The 15,146-nt window shown below is 52.3% G+C and overlaps 1 protein-coding gene across 1 annotated transcript in view; it reads left to right on the forward strand.

Annotated features, from left to right (window-relative positions):
• TRABD2B (TraB domain containing 2B) overlaps positions 1-15,146 on the forward strand; it is a 196,186-nt gene that overhangs the window by 161,443 nt on the left and 19,597 nt on the right. The window contains exons 3-4 of the mRNA XM_080656965.1: positions 2,505-2,651; positions 6,967-7,141. Of these exons, the coding sequence (XP_080513091.1) occupies positions 2,505-2,651; positions 6,967-7,141 (322 nt within the window). The remainder of the gene's footprint in view (positions 1-2,504; positions 2,652-6,966; positions 7,142-15,146) is intronic.

The following is a 15,146-nucleotide window of genomic DNA, read 5'->3' on the forward strand; positions in this document are numbered from 1 at the left end:
TTGCACAGGACTTACAACAAGTTTTTCCCTATATCTGTGCTAAATAATTCAAGGTCCGGCTCTTCCTATTTGTTGGCCAAGGGAGTCTGGCATACAGTCACTGTGTGAAACTGGGCAAGTCTCTTCCCCTCATGGGCCTCCATTTCTCATCTAAAAGGGGACCTTTAAGATCATGTCTCAGGGCTCTCAGACCTCAGGTGGGCCATGTTCCATTAGATCCCTGGTCCTCAAACACCAGGAGCCATTGGGCTGTGAAGAAGTTCCAGGGAGCCTATTAAAACCCACATCCTGGCTCCACCTTAGATTCCAATTCCAGGGGTGGGAGCTGGGCATCTGATAGTAGCACTCCAAGTGGTCCCGATGCCTGGCTGGTCTGCCTGAGTGACAGCAGTGTCCCCAGGGCCCAGCATAGAGGCTCTTGAGGAAACATGTGTGAATGTGTCTGACCTGGGAGGCATGGGTCAGCCCTGGGGGCCCACCTCCTAGGCCTTTCCTGGTGTGAGGATGGCTTCTGGAACAGATGGCATTTGGATTAGGCCTTGACATCTAAGCTTGTTTGGGTCATTTGTTTGTTTGCTTTGTTTGGAGGGTGCTCCCGATTACAAAGTGAGTCTGTGCTCATTCCAGAACTTTCCTAAACACAGGAAAAGAAGAGCCCAAAGGAAAACTTACCCATCATTCCAAAACCCAGACACAATTAGGGTTCTCATTTTGTCACATCCTATCTAATAAAAGAGTAATATGCAAATTGACTGTACCTCCGCTACACCCACAAGCCACGCCCACCAGCCAATCAGGAGTGGGTATGCAAATTAACCCAACCAAGATGGCTGCTGCTACGGAGCAAGCAAAAAGCTTGGGTTTCCCCGGCAATGGAGGAAACCAAGCTTCACGCACAACCTGGCCAACCGTGGACTCCACTCAAGGCTACAAAGTTTCAATTATAGAAGATAAATAAATCCCAACAAAAATGGCTGCGGCCACAGAACGAACAGGAGGCTTGGGTTTCCCCAGCGATGGAGGAAGCCAAGCTTTCCACCCACCCTGGCCTGCTCTGGCCTCCGCTCAAAGCTACAAAGTTTCAATTATAAAAGATAAATAAATCCCAGATACCAGGGCCTCCGCTTGGGTCACTGGGGGGTGTGGCCAGCCTGCAAACCACCACAGGCCCCTCGCCCAGGCCACCCCATGCCCCAAGGGAACCCCCCCCCCCGATCCAGGATACCCTTCAGGGCAAACCAACCGGCCCCCACCCATGCACCAGGCCTCTATCCTATCTAATAAAAGAGTAATATGCAAATTGACCATCACTCCAACACATAAGATGGCTGCCCCATGTGGACACAAGATGGCCGCCACAAGATGGCCAGCAGGGGAGGGCAGTTGGGAGGGACCAGGTCTGCAAGGGAGGGAAGTTGTGGGCCAGCAGGGGGAGGGTAGTTGGGAGGGACCAGTCCTGTAAGGGAGGGCAGTTGGGAGTGACCAAGCCTGCAGGGGAGGGCAGTTAGGAGTGACCAGGCTGGCAGAGGAGGGAAGTTGGGGGTTACTGGGCCTGCAGGGAAGGGCAGTTGGGGGGGACCCAGGCCTGCAGGGGAGGGCAGTTAGGGGTGACCAGGCCTGCAGGGGTGGGCAGTTAGGGGTGACCAGGCCTGCAGGTGAGGGCAGTTAGGGGCAATCAGGCTGGCAGGGGAGGGCAGTTAGGCATCAATCAGGCTGGCAGGGGAATGGTTAGGGGGTGATCAGGCTGGCAGGCAGAAGCAGTTAGGGGCAATCAGGAAGGCAGGCAGGCGAGCAGTTGGGAGCCAGCAGTCCTGGATTGTGAGAGGGATGTCCGACTGCCCATTTAGGCCCAATCCCGGTAGGATCAGGCCTAAACAGGCAGTCAGACATCCCTTGAGGGGTCCCAGATTGGAGAGGGTACAGGCTGGGCTGAGGGACACACACCCCCGTGCACGAATTTCGTGCACCAGGCCTCTAGTCATTAGATAAGATGTTAATACTCAACCCTGGTCAGTGTGAAGCAGTTGGTTGAGCATCATCCCATGCATCGAGAGGTCGCCAATTTGATTCCTGATCAGGGCACATGCCCAGGTTGCAGGCAGCTCAATCTTGGTGGGGTGCATGCAGGAGGTGGCAGATCTCTCTCTTTCTCTCTCACTCTCTCTTTCTCTCTCTCTCCCTCCCTCCCTCCCTCTCACTTTCTCTTCCCCTCTCTCTAGAATCAATTTTTAAAAAACCATTTTTTTAAAAACAATGTTAATATTCTTCGCAGGAGTGGGAACGGTGTGGGCAGAAGGCTGGGGACGGGAATAGGCTGCACGTGTTCAGAGGCCAGTGACTAAGGAGCGGGAAATGTGGAAACGCTCAGACTGCGCCAGCTGGTGCCGGCCCCACACACCTTCTCTGTTTCAGGGCCTGTTGCTCCGAAGTCCAGAGGGAGGTGTCGGGGACCTCAGCCAGGTCCCTGAGCACAGCGCTTATTTCTCTTTCTTCCCTCTGCCCAGGTGCTGTTTGCCCTAAACCAGACCCTGCTGCAGCACGAGAGCGTGCGGGCTGGGAGCCTGCAGGCGCCCTACACCACGGAGGACCTCATCAAGCACTACAACTGCGGGGACCTCAATGCCGTCATCTTCAACCATGACACGTCACAGGTGAGGCTCCCCTCCTCCAGCCCAGACAGCCTCTGCGTCACTAGTTCCCAAGGCCAGGCCCATGTGAACCCACCTGGCATTTATTAGATGCCTACTGTGTGCCAAACACAATCTTCTCTCCAACCATGGTAAGCAGGAGCTGTTGGGATCCCATTCTACAGATGGGGAAATTGAGGCTCAGAGAGGGGAAGAGACTTGCCCAAGGCCACAACACTCATTATTTGTTGGGTTATCAATTTATGAAGAGCAGTATTTGAGCCTGATGTGTGTAGACCCTAGAAGCTTAGCCTGGAAGAACAGGGCATCCAGTTCAGCATCTAGTGAAATTAAAGCCCAGGGAGAGAAAGCCCACAGTTACTCAGACTCAGAGCTTGGCCTGGAGTCTAGCCTAGAGCGTTCTGCCTTGTTTTAAAGCCTAGAGGAAAAACCACCCACAGGCTGGGCAGACAGTGGGTGGGACCCCAAGAGGCTAAGCCTGACTCTACCAGGAAGAGGGTGAGAGTTTGCATTGGAGGCACAGACGGAGCCTAGGCTGTGTCATTCTGCACGTGCACCACCCCACTGGAGCCAGAGCTCCTGAGAGCAAGGGTGTGGTGCTCATCTCTTGGTCCCAGTGCCAGCACAGGGCCTGGCACAAGCGTGCATTAGTGAGCAACTGGTGCATGAGCGAATGTAGTAAGACACACGTTGTGCATGGTTTGCTGTACAGAAGGAAGGAGAAAGGATCCAGAGACCTGGCCACAGGAGACTCAGATTCTGAGAGCTCTGACTATCGTGGTGAAGAAGGAGGCAGGAGAGAACTCTGGCACCACAAGGCTCATAGGCATTCCACCAGCCATTCGCTTTGTGACAGAGCCCTGCCCTGCGTCCTCCATTAGGGAGAAGCTGGTGAGCCCTGAGCAGACAGAACTGTGTTGCAGATGCGACCTGGTCACCACTTGAGATGTCCAGGCCATGGTGTGGCTGGGCTGGGGGAAGGGGCATGCAGGACAGAGCCTCGCCGGGCTGTGGCTGACACTAAGCTGAGGGAGGGGGGAATGGTGTGGCCTTCGGAGATGGCAAGCTCAGATTTCCTGTGATCTGTCTCTGGCGGGTGAGCTGTCTATGTCATGTTAGGGATTAAGTAAGATCAGTTTTGGAAAATGCATAGCACAGTGCACGGCACAGAAGAAGTTGCAACTAAATGTCAGCTTTGTACGACTAACCTGGGGCATGGAGCTGTGATGGCAGAGGCCACAGTAAGGGTGGCTTAGGGCAGGGGCAGAGATGGAGATGATGAAGAGATGGCCTTCAGAGCCGTCAGAGAACCAGGAAGGCCTCCTCTGCTTCCTGACCAAGAGTGTGCATGTGCAGAAAAGTGAATCTCCATTCATTCCTTAGGAAGCTAAAGAACATTTAACAAGGACAAGAATCAGAAACTTGAACGTCAAAGCTGCAAAGGAGTTGGGTGAGGCACCCACGTTCCCTGGGCTGCCAGTGGCTGCCAACATTCTCTGCCTGTTTCATGCTGATGGGCCTTTGCTCAATGCCAAGGGTGGGTCCTGTGGGTCCTGGGTTTGAGCCTGGGTGGGGATGAGAGCAAATTAATGATGTCATTAGACTTTTTGGCAGCCTTAAATCTTCTGTGACAAATTTAAGTGCAGGACACATGGTAAGATTTTAAAGAGGACACATCAGGTCCCCAGGGCCCTAGAGTGATGGGTCTGAGATGGGGTGGTGAGAAGATGGGCTAGGGCTGTGGGTGTGACCTCAGTGTGGGCTCCCCTGACCCACGACCAGGACTGGGTCAAGTCTTACAGATGAGTGCTGTCTTCATGATCAGAAGCCCCAATGGCCTCATCCCTTTTCTTCACCCCATTCATCCAACAGACACCTTCTGAGAACTCCCACTGGTCCAACCCTGTATCGAACTAGGGGGCCCTAGAGCATCCTCAGACTGGGTCTGCTGCCATGGATGGAGCTTGCAGCCCAGTGGGGAGTCAGACTTGCCCATGAGAACACTGTGGGATCTGTGTCTGAGAGGGTGCCGAGGGGTTGGGGAGCCACAGGAGGCACCTCACAGAGTGAACATGTCTTGGTTTTTTCCAGGACATTCCAGGTTCATGGTTAGGGCAGACTGCCCCATGCCTGGTAGTTATCCTGACTCTTAATTATATATGAGCTTTCACTCTCAAAAGTGTCTGAGTATGGACAATAAAAATATTACCATCATGTTACCAATTTCTAAACCGAGTCTGAGAGGCCAAGTCACTTGCTAGTTATAGAGCCGCCCAGCTGGAAAGTGGCAGAAGAGGGATCCAGCCCAAGTCTTGGCTGTCTGACTTCCGGACCCATATTCATATCACCATAACTCTACTGCCTCTCAGCTCATTCAACCATCCATTCATTCACTGTATGAACAAATATTTGTGTGTTGGTACAACAGTGTCTTACATTCTTTCCCATGTTCAAGGAATGAAGAGAAGCCTGAGAAGGCCATGCTTCCAGAAATAACCCCTCTGGGTCCCAGCTCTCTGTATTCCCCTCCAGCGGAAGCCTGCAGGGTTGCCTTTCTTATGGCTGCAGCAAATCTAAGTGTGGCCTGTGCTGTCCGGGCTGCCAATCATCCCTTCCACTGTAGGGGATGTAGTAAGAACTCCATTTCTTCATTTATCCATTTGCCCAAAAGCCCGTGGGCACCAGCCTATCAGACACTGGCATGGCTGCTACCTACAATTCTGTAGGAGACACCAGCCATAGCACTGTCCTGCTCAGCCTAGAACAACAAGCCAGGCCTTTCTGGCAAAGCAGCCCCTCCCCTCTCACCCTGGGGAGCACACTGGTCCTTGGCCAGCAGATATCAGAGACAGATGTTCGAACTTCTCCAAGTCCCTTGGGGCTCAGCCTCCATTGACGCCTTCATTTTCCTCAGAAAGAGTGTTGACAACTCGTCAGTGGCTCTAGAAGCCATGTGGCTGGGCCGCATGATTCTTCTGGGGGCTAAAACCTGCAGGAAATTAGTCTTCTGGTGCCAGACTCTCCATCTAGTTAGTCCATCAGTCAGCTGGGCCTCGTGGCCTGTGCTTTAGGCCTGGATTGGTGAAGACAGAGAAATGGAAGAAGAGACACCAGGAGGAAGACATGCCGTGAGCAGCAATGTGGATATTGACAGGTGTGGGGAAAGAGAAGGTCTGTTCTCTTCCCTCCATGGCCATGGCTTCCTCTAAGTCACACCAACATGTTGCAGGCCATGGTGCAGGACATCTGGACCCACCACCCAAATGGAAAGACAACATGCCGGGAAGGGAAGAATGCAGGAGAAGGCCATGTGGTCAGGAAGGACAGCACAGCTCTATGTTCAAAGTTCCAAAACCTTCTTCTGGATGCCTCTTCTATTCAAGGCATTGATAAAGGCTCTGCCCCTGAACTCAAGTTGCTCTCTGCCTAGTTCAAGAGCATGTCTGTGATGCTGGCCCCAGGTCACGTGGACAGTGGGCCCAGAGCTGAGAAATCGGTATAGTTCCAGGCCAGGTTGCTAAGCAAGCCACCACTATGGGAGGAAGCCATGTCTTGGAACTGAAGTTTCTAAGAAGGATGGAGGAGTTTGGTTATGTCCCGGGAAGTGGTGCAGCTGGGGATGGAGAGATAGGCAACAAGGCTCAGGCATTGGGAAAACCCAAGTTAGGACCTCTGCTATCATCTCTGCAGGATGGAGTGGGCTGAATGTGGCTCATGAGAGCAGCCATCATCTCATGTAACCCCCCAAAAAATATTGTCAGCCCCATCTTACAACTGAGGAAACTAAGGCTCAGGAAAGTTAAGTAACTTGGCCAAAGTCACATAGTGTCAGAACAGGGCCTGAAGCCCATACCCTATGGCCTTTCTGCTACACCATGCAGCTCAGCTGTCCATCCACACCTGCTTGCTGAACAAAATTTCCTGGATGTGCCAGTGCTAGACTGCCGAAAGGGAGGGCAGTGAAGCAGCTGAGCTCTGGCCACCTCCCGGGACCTCAACGCCTGGAAGCTGAGGTTCAACAAGCAGACACGGAAGGGTACACGTGGGAGGGCAGCAGTCTGGGCTCTCTTCTTGGCTCAGCCTCTTCGCTAGCTGTGTGTCTTTGCACGTGTCTCTGGACCTTTCCATTCTTGCTTTCTTCACTTATAAAACTGGAATAACCACACTCATCTCAAAGGGTTTGGAACTGATGAAAAACATATAGCCCACTGCGGGGACATAAGAAAGGTAAGTTGCTCGCCCACCTAGGCTGTGTGTGTGTTTGAAGCCCACCTTGCTCCAGAAAGAACTAAAGGCAGCCTCTGTCTTACCTTTACAGCTCCCCAACTTTATCAACACCACACTCCCGCCACACGAGCAGGTGACAGCCCAGGAGATCGACAGCTACTTCCGCCAGGAGCTCATCTACAAGCGGAATGAGCGCATGGGGAAGAGGGTCATGGCACTTCTTCAGGAGAACGAAGACAAGATCTGTTTCTTTGCCTTCGGAGCAGGTTTGGACCAGAGTGGGGAAGGGATTATTTGCAGAATTCCTAAGGGCTGGGAGATTTGCTAAACCCTTTTCTGACCTCTGCTTCATAAAGGGAAAAGCTGAGGCCCGCAATGGGGCAGGGAAAGCTACAACGTGCTCAGCAGACCTGGCACCCAACGTGGTTCTCATGCTTCTAGTCAATAGTTTTTTCATTATAGTCCCCGTGGGCAAAGGGGGTGGCCCAGGCCAAGGCCAGGACAGCTCCTGTGGCCCCTTCATGTCCCAGGAGGCCATCTTGGGAGCCCAGAACTGAGCCAGCTCCCACTACCCAGCCCAGCCTTGGACCCCCCTCCTCCAGCAGAGCCAGGGCCATGTGACCCAGTGGGCAGAGGTGGGCTCTGATATGCCCCAGACCTGCCTCCAGATCTCAGCCCCAACTCCATCCAGGCTGCATGACCTCTGGGTGATAATTTCTCAGAGGCTCAAGTCCTCCTCTGAGTTATAGCAATAACTATTCAATGAATTGAAAATATCTGTCTTGGAGAAGAGTTGTAGAAATTAGTGACAACATTTAAATAGCCTGCCATATAGTAAGAACTCACAATGGTGGCTACCATTATCATGATCATTATCATGATCATCATCATGACAATTACGACAAGATTTATTATCCCAATGTGGACCATGACCTTGATGCTTCTCCTGGGGGCTCTGGCCTCTTTGTACAAAATGAAGTCCCAATGTCCAGATGCAGGGTTTGCTCAGCGTCTCTCCCTGTTCCTTCCCCCCATCCCTCTTCTTCTCCAAATTCTTTCTTCCTGTCTCTGTGCTGGCACTGCTGATGACAGTGATGTCCATTGGGACCAGGATATTGCATTTGCCTCCTTTAGTAGTCAGCTTTTGCTCCAGAGCTACAACAAACATGTATTTTTTCATGTTACCACCATTTGGGTTGATGAAATTCACCTCCTGTTTCATGAGAATTAAGCAAGAGGCCTGGTGAGCACTCACAGCCACTGCCCTCTCACCCCTCCCTTCACTGGACCGTTTCCCACACAGGGTCTGCCTGGGTCAGGCTGAGTTAGACCAAGTTGAGCAGTTGGTCTAACCTGGAAGGATCCTGATTATGCTATGGGACATGTCCACTGTTTGAGGTCTGCCTTCCCCCTGCCTCCTGCTCCTGCCATTCAACCCCATATACTTGAAGGGCAAGAGCTAGGGTTCATTTGTCTGTGCCTGTGTTCCCTCCTCTGCAGCCCTCAGCACATGGATGAGGAGAGGCACATGGATGGCCTCAGACACAGGACCTCTGGGGCAGCCTCTTTAAGGCCACGAACTCTGTCTGGGTGCCTCTGTAGTTCCGTCTCAGGCCTTCCCATATCATTGGGCCCTGGGGACCTAAGTCAGTCTGACTCTTGTTATCCATCCTCTGCCCCATCCTCAAAGAAGGCACAGGGCCCCCAAGGCTGCGGAAGGAAGGAAGGGAGGGTCTATGCCACTGGAGATATGCCTATCCACTCCGTACCTGTGTGTCTGCTCATGCATAGGTCTCCCAGAACCAGTTTCACTGGGTGTCCCAGGAAATAGCTTGGGAAACAGAAACATAATTTTAAGACACCCACCCAACGCTAGCCCAGCCTTGCCAGGTGTCTGAGCAGGGCCCCTGCTGTGTTTCTGCCACAGGCTCGCCTCAGAAGCCAGTGAAGGAAGGCCCTGAAGGCTCCAGGCTCAGGTGCACTGGGGAGGGGCCATGCAAGCTAAGAAAGGCAGTGGGTAGTGGCACTGGTGCCTGCCCCTCCCACCCAGTGCCTATCTCCCCCCCCCCCACTCCCCACACCCCACCCAGTGCCTATCCAGACCTTTCCAGTGCTGATAGCAGACTGACCCCTCCTCTGTGCTGCTCCACAGGGGAAGTTGGGGCAAAGGGTCAGGGCTTTGGAGTCAGGATGCCTGGGTGTAAAGTGTGGCTCTACTACCGTCCTCTAAGTGAGCCTGGGAAAGTTATCTCACCTCCAAGGGCCTCAGCCTCTCCTTTGTAAAATGGGGATAATACGCCCGTCTCATCAGATTATGTTGGATACACTCATTTTAGATCACCGGGCTAAAACTCTGTGCCAGGGTGGAGGGATTCTTATAATAAAGCCCCTACTGTGTGTCAGCCATCAGTCTATCCTCTTGGATTACATTGCCTTTGATCTTCACAGTAACACCACAAGATGGGTTTTAATACACACATTTTCCAGATGAAAACCAAGGCCCGGAAAGGGTGAGTGTCTTCCACAAGGCCGTGCAGGCAGACCCCTGGATCCTGGCCTCTTGGGTACGGGTCCTGGCCATTTCTCCTGTGCAGGTGCCCTTGCCTGGATACTTTCAGAAATACTGACCATTTTGTGGGGAGATTGTCTTTTTAGCTAGTGCACCTCACAAAAGAATACTCTCCTCATGTCTGCAATGTTTCTATTTGGCCTTTTCTGGAGGCCTGCAGAAGAATCCTTCAGCAGGTTCAGGGGTGATTGGGGGGCAGACATGTGTGCAAACTCGGAGCAGGCCTGGGTGATGTTTGGGGGCCTGGATGGAAGCCCTGCCTCTCGGGGAGGTAGCCGTGACGAGTGTGCAAATCACTGTTCTGGAAGGAACCAGGCTGCTGCTGTGGAGGAGTGAGCCAGCCCAGGGGAGGGGAGGTCAGATTCCTGACTGCCAGGATCCTGCAGAGGGACAAGCTGACCCTGAAGGGCCCCCGAAGATCTTAGGTGGGTTTTTGGATTTCCTCTGATCTTCAAATAACTGAGAAAAATAAGTACAAGTTGGAGAATTTTTTATTAGCTAAGTTTATGCAATTTGCTGGCTTATCTTTTAGTCTGAAATGAACTTTTTTTCTACTGTGTTTGAAGTTTAACTATTCTTTTGAAAAAATAATGGTGATATAAGACAAATGGGGCTTTTCAAGTTCTTACTTGGCAAAATAAAAAGTTGGTAACTATATTATTCCACCCACCTTCTCTACAGATAGGAGAGAACTGAGCATATTTAACACATGCTGGAAAGACTAGAGTTAGAGGGAGGGTAGTACAGGAGAGAGAGTGGGAACAAATTACTGGCCCAGGGCTCTTAGGAGGCAGGAAGGGCATGACCAAAGCTCAGACAGAGGGTGTGGCCTTCAGTAGAGGAGGCCATCCTCCCCCTGTAATCAAAAGCAAGGAGGGAGCAGGCCAGCAGGCTAGAAGGCAAGAGAGGTCTCAACTGATGGCTTCTCATAAGAGCTCCACTCTGTAAAGTAAAATGTGAAGTAATCTGCAGGGAAAAGGCAGGAAGATGGGAGATTCTTGGTGTGAAGAGAAGAGAACATTTGCCACAAATTCAAGAGAGATTGGCCACAACAACTGACATGGACCGGAAGTTAAATAGATTTCATAGCATGGGCCAACTGTGATTGATTGGTAGTGGCTACCTGGAGTGGGAGGATGTAAAGATTGATAATACACATCAGAGCTCAGCAGAGAAGAGGCCCTGATTGATTAGTGATGCCTGCTGTGGATCAGGATTAGGGCATATGCCTGTCACATACCTGCTCTGTCTGCCAAGAACACAGATGATGCTGACTGGCAATGAGGACCCGTGAACCTGCAGTAATCTCAAGACACAGGTTGTAAGCTTTCCTACAGCAATACTGAACAGCTGGGGTGAAAATGAGGATGCTGCCCTCCAGGCCACTTCCTAAATTTATCCTAGTACCCCCTGCTCAGTGAGCCTCCCACTGTATATGAACTACTCCAGGGCAGGCACACACCTCCTCAGAATTGCCAACACCTAGGAATGTTCTATAAAGACATCCAGGACCAAATCACCCAAAATCGAGTTCATTCCATTCAGTCACATTGCATCTCCTGGACCCCAGGCCTTGGGGTGTCGGGGCAGGGGTGTCTCAGTCCCAGGCAGTAGACAAAAATGGCAATTTTGTCCTTAGCTCCAGGGAACTGGGCTTTCTCAGGACGTGTTTACTTGTGCAACCATCCTGCAGCCTGGAACAGAATGAGTAATGTCAGAACTGGCAGAGCTGGACTGGAGACATAGCCAGACTCAAGGGAGACCTCTAGGGTCATTCATGTCAAACTCTGAGAGCCAGAGGTTACCACAGGTTATCGCACATCCTATAACCCTCATGTGCTAAAATCTGAAAGTAATTCTAACTTCTGACATGGCAAAGTCCTTTGACCCAAGCATCCTATTGTTTTAGGATCATATGGTTCTCATATCCCATCGTCTATCATCATAGCATTCTAACATTCTGGCCTAGTTTGCTTCAATCCCTCTTGGATTCCTTTGGAGGAGTATGGAGCTAAGAGCTTTCCAAGACCTGGAACTTCCTTCGTGTCGGGCTACTGGCACATGCCCCCACAGGAAGCAGAGGTCCTGGCGGAAAGCAGCATAATAGGCAGGCCGTGTGAGCTCAAGAGACAGAGGGGCTGTAGCTGCTACCCCGAGCACCCCCACAGCCAGCACGCCCAGTCTCCAGGCCGACGCCAGACAGGGTGAGGGCTAGCATCCCTTCTAGCCCCAACATTCAGCAATTCCACACGTACCTTACAGAGGTTTCAGTGAAAGGAGGCAGAGTGAGTGAGAGAAGGCTTCCTGGAGGAGGTGAGACCACTTGAAGTTTCCTGGATGCAGGTCCAGCTACTTCTGAGTTCTTTCATCATCCCGTAGTCCTCAGGACAAGACTCGCACCTACTTCCTTCCCCCCTTGCTCTTTACTCCGTGGCCTCAGGAACAGAAGGAAGCCCTTCAGAGCTCATGATTGGATACAGAAGAGCAGTCATGGCCCATGTAGGGTCCTTTCAACCTTAGAAACAAACAGGCAGCACACTCCAGCTGCTTTCTCCCCTCTCAGGCAAACGCCCCTGGCCAGCCACGCTCCCCATGCTGGAGTGCAGAGCCACAGTGTCTGGAAGTGTCTCAGAATTTCCGCATGCTTCTCAGGACCCTGTGCCCCACCATGTGCACATCTGGCAGATGGCACACCTACTCTGGGCTGCAGTCCTTGTCCAGAGTCACTGTTCCCGTGCAGGGCATCCAACCAGCCAGAGGAACATCCCATCTGCTAGTTTGTCCCTAACAGGAGCCAGCCCTGGCCTCTGGAACAGGGGAGAGTCTAGAAGGACAGAGGTCCCCATGCCAGGCTTGAGCTCCAAGGCTGTGTCGTCAGTGAGCAGGATGGGTGAAATGCCAGCCGTAGGTCCAGCACTCTATCTAGCCAGTGTGGGCAAGGCAGGAGGGAAGAGCATGTCCTAGATTGAGAGCATGGGCTTCAGAACCAGGGGAAGCACTTAGAGGAAGCAGCCTGGGCGGCCTGGCTTCTCTGGGCTGCAGATTTCCCCTCTGTGACATGAGCCCAGGAATCATGGGCTGGTGCTGGTGCAGCTCAGAGCCTGGGCAGCACCATCTCTCGGTGAATGTGAGCTCTGTGTTGTTATTATTTCAGGGTCCTGGCCCCTCCGAGCCCACATTCCTCCAAAGACAGGACCCACACAGGAGAAAGCAGGGCCATCCCAGGGAGGAGCAGAAGGGCTCTGTGACCTTTGAGGACTCAGCTGGGAGACTTACAGGGAAACCCCACTGGTCTCAGTTCCAAGTGACAGGGAGGCTCAGGTGTGGGTAGGCTCCATCCCTGTCCACATCACTGGCCGACAGGGAGCTCTCCTGGAGTCCTGGGTGCTGTGATTCTAGAAAGGGAGCCTCTGGCTCTTGTAGGGTGTTACCATGCCCAAGGTGAGCCCTAGACTGGGCACTGCCCCCTGCAGGTCACATGCCTGTCTTGTGGGAAGTCCCAGTAAAGGCTCCTGGAGAAAGGAGAAAGCAGTGCTGTCTCCAGCCCTCAGAGTGAGTCAAAACCCCCAGGGCCTGTGTCCTCACCTCTAAACCCAATGCTGATTGAAGGAGTATCTGGTCCAAAGGAAAGGGGTATTTCAGAGGAACCAAGAGTGTTGGGTTGGAGGGTGGACTTGTGGGGAGGGGCATACTTTTAAGAGGAAGTGCATAATTAGGACAGGTCCTGAAGGGAACCCCCAATCTAGGCAACTGCCAGCTGGGTGTCAAAAGCCCAGAAGCAGCTCCAGCCCCAAGAGGGAGCCCGCCTTGTGCCCTTTTTTAAAGAAATATGTTTTCATTTATTTCAGAGAGAGCAAGGGAGAGAAAGAAACATTGATGTGAGAGGGCAACATTGATCAACTGCCTCCGGCATGTCCCCTACTGGGGATCAAGCCTGCAACCCGGGCATGTGCCCTGACAGGGAATCGACTCTGTGACCTCCTGGTGCATGGGACAACGCTCAACCAACTGAGCCACCCTGGTTGAGCAAGGAGTGCCCTTTAGATCAGCAGTTCTCAACCTTCCTAATGCCGCGACCCTTTAATACAGGTCCTCATGTTGTGGTGACCCCCAACCATAAAATTATTTTCGTTGCTACTTCATAACTGTAATTTTGCTACTGTTATGAATTGTAATGTAAATATCTGTGTTTTCCGATGGTCTTAGGCCTGTGGTCGGCAAACTACGGCTTGTGAGCCACATGCGGCTCTTTGGCCCCTGGAGTGTGGCTCTTCCACAAAATACCACGGCCTGGGCGAGTCTGTTTTGAAAAAGTGGCGTTAGAAGAAGTTTAAGTTTAAAAAATTTGGCTCTCAAAAGAAATTTCAATCGTTGTACTGTTGATATTTGGCTCTGTTGACTAATGAGTTTGCCGACCACTGTCTTAGGCGATCCTGCTAGCGGTTCTCAACCTGTGGGTCGCGACCCACAGGTTGAGAACTGCTGCTGTAGAGCCTAAGACCATCGGAAAACACAGATATTTACATTACAATTCATAACAGTAGCAAAATTACATTTATGAAGTAGCAACGAAAATAATTTTATGGTTGGGGGTCACCACAACATGAGGAACTGTATTAAAGGGTCGCGGCATTAGGAAGGTTGAGAACCACTGCTTTAGATGGGCACAACCTGTGTGAGCGCAGGCAAACCCTGCTCTGCCCTTTCTGCCTAAGTGACACTGAAACAGTCTGCTGGCTTCAGTGGGACTGTTGTGAGCTCAGTGAGAAAATGAATCAAAGTGTTTGGTACAATCTAAGTGCTGGGAAAATGGTAGGGGGGTTGCTTTCTCAGTATCCATCTTTGCATCATTAAGGACAGAACTGCTCTGCCAGCTGAAGTCTCAGGACTCTTCCATTTGTGATACCCTGACTTCTAACAGTCCCCAGTGAGGATCAAACAGTAAAGGAGGCAGAATTGGGTGCCACCCAGCCAGCCCCAGCTCCCTGTAGGGTGTTTGAATCCCCTCTGCACTGGCCTGACAAGCACTCATTGACTCTCTGCTTGCACACCCCCAGAGACGGGCACTCACTCCCTGCAGAGCTGGATAGTTGCCTGGGGGAGTGTTCTTTGGAACCTGCTAAAACCTACCTCCTTGGTTTACCCTGCCTCAATTCAGAATGCCACCACTCATACCTCCTGCCCCAACCCTTGCCATTACCCACCTCCTCTTTCACGTTCTGCTCTAACAACCCAGAACCACTGTTGGTGGCCAGCGCACTCCACACGCTTTTACTTTTGTGCCCATGCACGTGCAATGCCCAATGTCGGGAAGGCCTTTCCTTCTTCCCTTCCATTGACTCACCTGCAGTCCCTCCTCGCTGATCCCCTGGTCTGGGTCCCGCCCCTTTCTATTCAGCCACACAGGGTCCCTCCCTCCTTGCATGGCTCATGCTACCTGTCTCCTCTCCACCCTGTGATCGCCTCAGAGTGGGGACATGTGTCTCAGGCCCTGGCACAAGACTGAGTGCAGGAGGTGTCCTTTTGGTCCAAGTCCACACCCTACCCTGCGCTGGCCCAGAGAAGGAGCAAGGAAGCTCTGCTAGATGAGAAGCCCACTGGGCCCCCCCTGCCCCCCGTTGCCCGTCCTTCCCCTGGTCCCTCCATTCAGCCCTCCTGTCACACTTCCTCACGAAAACAAACACCCCTGTCGCTTGACATCC

This window comes from Plecotus auritus (assembly GCF_963455305.1).
Source record: "Plecotus auritus genome assembly, chromosome: 2".
NCBI classification, from domain to species: Eukaryota; Metazoa; Chordata; class Mammalia; order Chiroptera; family Vespertilionidae; genus Plecotus; species Plecotus auritus.